At 60.2% G+C, this 5,369-nt stretch overlaps 1 protein-coding gene across 2 annotated transcripts in view; it reads right to left on the minus strand.

The window, feature by feature from the left end:
• The window catches only part of TBC1D17 (TBC1 domain family member 17), a 12,853-nt gene extending 8,282 nt beyond the window's left edge, over window positions 1-4,571 (minus strand). The window contains exons 1-5 of one of the 2 annotated variants that reach the window (XM_004710675.2): window positions 4,435-4,571; window positions 3,876-3,974; window positions 3,630-3,704; window positions 2,284-2,407; window positions 1,173-1,380 (exon numbers count right to left, since the gene is read on the minus strand). In XM_004710675.2, the coding sequence (XP_004710732.1) occupies window positions 1,173-1,380; window positions 2,284-2,407; window positions 3,630-3,704; window positions 3,876-3,974; window positions 4,435-4,455 (527 nt within the window). In that variant the 5' untranslated portion in view covers window positions 4,456-4,571. Of the gene's footprint in view, window positions 1-1,172; window positions 1,381-1,704; window positions 1,823-2,283; window positions 2,408-3,629; window positions 3,705-3,875; window positions 3,975-4,434 lie in introns of those variants that run through there. The other variant, XM_045292954.1, reaches the window with a different exon arrangement.
• Between the last annotated feature and the right edge of the window lie 798 nt (window positions 4,572-5,369).

Below are 5,369 nucleotides of genomic sequence, written 5' to 3' on the forward strand. Positions count from 1 at the left end.
CCACTGCCACTGGATCCACAAGACTCTGCACCCACCGGCCTGTGATCTTCCTGCACTCATTGGCATCATTGAATATGCTGTGTTGAGTATGAAGAGGGATCTATGGACTAGTATCGGACGTATGGGCTTGAGCTGGACTGGGCTGGGATGTTTTCTTGATAACTGACCACTCCTTGATATAAAGCTCTTTCTTACACACACGAGTGTCTCTGGGCTTGTTTCTCTAGTCAACCGGGCCTCACACAAGGTCTTGAGAGGAGGTCTGCCCAGCAGAGAGAGGAGGCCCTGCTTGCATCCCGGGGTGACGGGGCTGAGAGAGCTGTGCTGAAACCCAGGCGGGCTGTGTGGCTGTGCTCTTTGTTCTGAGGGAGGTCGCCCGCCTCCTGATCCTCATCCCCAGTTGTAGGGTAGTTTTGTCCCTCCCCTCGGAAGGCCCGTCACTGTGACAATTATTGTCTGTGAGTTGAGTGCTGGCTGGCCTTGCAATGAATCCTGGGACCTGGCAGAGAAGGAGAGCTGGCCACGGCCGTGGGAGGGACAGTCAGCTGGCGTCAGAACTGGTGAGAGTTTGGAGACAAGGAGGTAGCTCCACCTTGTACCTCCGCCTTGACGGGGAGGGGGAGATGGGGGGATCACACAGCAGCATGGGCGGGCCTTGACTCTCATTATCCCCTGAGGTTAGACAGGTTCTGACATCACTGCGACTCCTCCCTCCCCGTTCTTCAGATACAAACTCAGAAAAAGAAAGCGACCCTTTATCACACTGTGGGGCCAGCAAGCCAGTCTACCATCTTCTGGCTGATCACCACTCAGGACAATTGCGTGTGTGACGAAGTAGACCTGGCCCCCACAGTGGTCAGTGGGTGTTTCTAGGGGAAGAAGGTGACCAGGCCTTTCTTCCGAGGCCCCTCTACGTGGTCTCCAAACCAACCTTCTGGTTACTGAGCAGGCATGTGAACTCTATGGACCCCCCCGGGGCACCCTCTGAAGTTAATTCTGCCCCTTTCTCCCTCGATTCCATGAGAGATCAGAGTTCTACATCCGGGAAGTTTTCTCTCTCTCTCTTCCCCTGGTTTAAGGAGTTTGGGCTGTGTGGCCTCTGAGGCCCCAAGGGGCAGGGCACAGACCTGGAGGGACAGGGGTCCTGACACCACGTGCTGGGAGCAGCTCACCTGGCCAACAGCAGGTAGCGGCTGAGGACTCGGAGCAGGGCACGGGTGCCCCCAGAGTGGAAGTGCAGGGCGGGCAGGGAGCCTCCGGCCTGGGTCACCAGGACCAGGTAGGCCCAGTTCAGGCCTGGCTTGGAACGGCGGATGGATTTGAGCTCCCCCAGGCTCACCGAGAAGGCCCAGGAGCCCTGTGGGGAGCTGGGCTCTGCACCTAGGGAGGATGACACCATGTTGGGTAAGGGCATGGGAAGCCAGGGGCGGCCACGTCAACGAAGGGTGGCCCCTCAGCAAGGACCAGGTCAGCTCCCGGGAGCCCCGCCTGGGGCTTGACCAGGGGCCTGCTCCAGAAGCTGTGGGTCACTTGGAATTTCTTTAGGAAGGACACGCAACCGCGGGGAAGCGGGCAGGGCACTGGGGGAACGGGAGGCAGGTATGAGCCCCTGGCACGATGTTCCCAGGCTCCCCGGAACCCTGAGGACACAGACTACGCTCCTCAAGCAGGCGCCCGAGGCTCCTCGTCCCCTCCCTGTCTCACCTCTGACCCTCATTCTACTGCTGCGTGTCCTTCAGAGCTAAGTCAGGCACTGACTCTGGAAGCTTTTCTCGGCTGCCTCCTCTGGCTCCTGCACGCTTTCCGTGTGTGCCCCGTTAGGGAGGTTCACTCCTGTACTGTGAAAGACCACATGTGCTGCCCCCACCAATTAGAAAGCCTTGGAGGGCAAGCCTCATTTTGGAGGTGTCCAGGGCCAATCCGGGGAGCCCTAGTGACTGGACAATTCAGCACTTGGTTGCTAACTGAATGGCTGGCAGTTGCAAGCCACCAGCCGGCCGGCCTCCTCTTGGTCATCTGCTTCTGTAAATCTTACAGCCTCGGGAGCCCTCCAGGGCCAGTCCACTCTGTTCTCTAAGGCCTCGAGGAGGCAACAAACCCCCACCAGGGCAATGGGTAACCGGCCAGGCTGATGGGATGAATGAGGCTGCAGACCCCATAAAGCCAGAGAGGGATGGCCGTTTTGACTGAGGGCCTATGGAGCAGGATTGCTGAGGGCAAGACCTGCACCTCCTCCCACCCCTCCCACCCGCCTCACTCCCACCGTGGTGCACCAGCCAATACCTTTCGTGGGCTCCGAGTGGCGGGGCCGTGGCCGCACGGTACTGATGACCGCCCAGTCAGGTTCATAGCCAGGGTCAAAGGTCGGCTCTTCCTCAGACGGGCAGGAGTCACCTCCGCTGGAGTCCTGGGGTGAGGAGGAGGAGGGGTGGATGAGGGACGGTGGGTCAAGGGGGCTTCTAGACCCGCGGCAGGGACATAAACCCAAGCGATTCACATGCATCACCATGCAGGGAGGGCACATCATAGAGCAAGCAGGTGGCTGGGAAGGGGGTGGGTGGGGTGCCCAGCAGCCACCACCAGGGCTCTAAATAGGAGGGGCAGCTTCCTGTTGAAAATCGAGTAGATGGAGAAGCATTCTCTTCTTGGTTTCCCCACCCTGGGAGAGGCAGCCAGTCTCCACTGTCTTTGTAAGGGCCAGTCCATAACTGGGTGGCTTCCTGCCCCCCAAAGGCAGCTCTGGAGGGTCTTCTTGAGCTCAGCAGTTCCCAGCAGGGGTTCCCTCTCTTCCTGCCCCTGGAAATGAGGTCGCAGCTACGTTGGCAGGCAGGGTAGATCTGTGGTGCCATTCCATTGAGAAAAGTCTGGGGGCCTCTAATCCCTTGCTCCTACCAATTGCTGGGATGGGTTTTATGTCCAGCAAGGGCTGCTAACCCCAAGGTCAGCAGTCAAAACCAGCAGCCGCTCCTGGGAGGAACAATAGGCTTTCTATGCCGATAAAGAGTCTTAGAAACCCACAGGGGTAGGTCTACCATGTCCTATGGGGTCGCTGGGAGTCGAAATGGCAGGGTGTATATAGGTTCACAAAACAATTGACCCTATCACTCCCTTTTCAGGGAGAAAAGAAATTACTTGGCATCCCTCTGGTAATTATAAGCATCTGTACTAGAGGTAATAATTAGGCATCATGCCAGGATTAGTCCAGAGGCCCCAGGGGGCGCTATTGTCCATGCTGATGAGACCAAGGAAGCACCCCATCCACGTGGCACCCAAACAGGGCTTTGGCAGGTTCGTCCAGTCGCTGTTGTCCCTGCATTTCTTAGTCTCATGATCCAAACTCATCCAATGATGAGAGGAGCCATGTGCAGGGCCAGGAGGCAGGAATATAGACCTCTTCCGCTCAGAGTCCTCGCCTTGGAGTTGGTCCCTTGGCCCTGGATGGCTTCTCCCAAGGAGCTCAGGGTTGAGACCGCAGCTGTGCCCTGTTCCTGGTCAGAGTTCCTGGTAACTGACCAGGGGTGACCCGGGCCCCAAGAGAAGGTCTGGGATTGTACAGGCTCCCCACAGTGCCTTCCCATGGCCCAACCTAGGACCAGTGGAGAAGGGTGGGGTGGGAGGAAGAATCCTACCTTCTTGGAGAAGAGAATTTGGGTAGAACCGCCAGCCTCCTCTACGGGGGCCCAGTGCAGAAGGACGTCATTGTCCTGAGGGACAGGGAGAAGTTACAGGGGCTCTCCTCCAAGCTGCCCAAACCGCCCTTCTAAAGCTTCCCACCTAAAAGTCCTCATTTTTCTTCCCCTGTTCCCACCACCCTGGACCTTCTACAGCCTGACCCGGCACTCCAATCCCCAAGCCCACCCCTTCCATCAGCCCACCTTCTCCACGACCCGGATGACGCCGGCGATGAGCGAGTCCGCGTCCTGGTGTTTCTTGGCACTGGTGTGCAGGTACACGCCGCCTTTCTCAAACACAACCTAGGGGCGGGGCCCGGTGAGAGGCGGGGCCAAGGCGGGCCACACCCCCAGGGACCCAGAAGGTGCACCAGGGGGATGAGGCGCTGAGCCAGGGAGAAGACTCCACAGCGGAAGGGGTCCCAGCGAGCTCCAGGGGGCTGGGCTTTCGGGGAGCCCTGCACGCTACAGGGGGCCGGGCTCTAGGGGGCAAGCCGCGTCAGGCGGAGCTCCAAGGGAACGTCTCTCCGCGGGGCGGGCACCGGGAAATAGCCTCAGCTGTTTGACGGGCGGAGCAAAAAGGTGTGGATCTCCCCCAGGGGGGTGGCGCGTCGGGGTGCCGGCGACTTTAATAAGGGAATCGTGTTTGCCAAGGCCCAGCCCGGGCTCTGGGAGCCCTGGCACGGCCGGAAGGGGGTGTCGACCGCCAGGTGGAGGCGTCCCACAAAGGCAGAAGCGAGCAGGTGAGCCCTCAGGTGCTTACCCGGTAGCCAGGTCCCTCCATGGCCGCCTCCTCTCCTTTTGCGCGTCACCGCGTTGTCACATCCGGGGGGCGGACGCCCCCTCCGGTCCCGAGAGTGGTAGCGCTGCCGCTCGCTCTAGAGCGGGATTGGGGCAAACCATCCTGTCGAGTGGGGTGACAGCGACCCGAGCTCGCATCACGTGGCCGGCCGCCCCGACGGCGCAGGCGCAGTTGGACCGCCCTCTCCCGAGGAAAACACGGGGGCGGGCCTGTGAGTCCGGCCCACTCGGTCCAGCTCGCCCTGGAACGCCTCCTTTCGGCTCCACGGCCTAATGTGGGCCAGGAAGCCGAGGAGCTGCCATTTTGCTTGAGGGCAAGGCCAAGCGGCGCTTGGAGTGGCCATGTTAGTGCGGGGCAGTGCTCCCTTTCGGCCTGCGGGGCGCGTCCGCCGGGTGCTGGAAAAGGGGAGCTGACAAAGGCAAAGGTGAGAAGAGTCGTACATCACAAAAGGCTCTGTGGGATGTCGTATGACGGGATGGGGCCATCCATTCCCGCCGGGGACGAAGCGCTCCCCGAATTCCTGGGTCGCCGTTCAGAGAAAGCAGGCTGCGCGGCCATGATGAAGTTGGGCACGCGGAAGCAAGGAAGGCTACCGTACTGGATATTTGCCAGCCTTGATGCTGATGGAGAGTAGGGTGCGGGGAGGGAGCCCCTTTAGCCTATAGGGGCGGCCGCAGCCAGGCTGGCCTCCGGGTTTATTGGTGGGCACGGCTTTCCCGACTGGCTGGAGAAGAGGTGGCTTCAGCGCGAGGACCATCAACGAGGGAGGTCACTTGCTCTAGTCTCCCTAGTTCTTGAGGGCACGACATGGCCTCGGCGTGTTTCGGAGTGAGCTGAAGCCTTTCTCTTCTCTCCTACGGGTACCCCCTGTTGGCTACGGCGCCCCACGGTGGCCC

Source organism: Echinops telfairi, unplaced genomic scaffold (genome assembly GCF_000313985.2).
Source record: "Echinops telfairi isolate 266 unplaced genomic scaffold, ASM31398v2 ScPeMD7_655;HRSCAF=1070, whole genome shotgun sequence".
Lineage (NCBI taxonomy): Eukaryota > Metazoa > Chordata > Mammalia > Afrosoricida > Tenrecidae > Echinops > Echinops telfairi.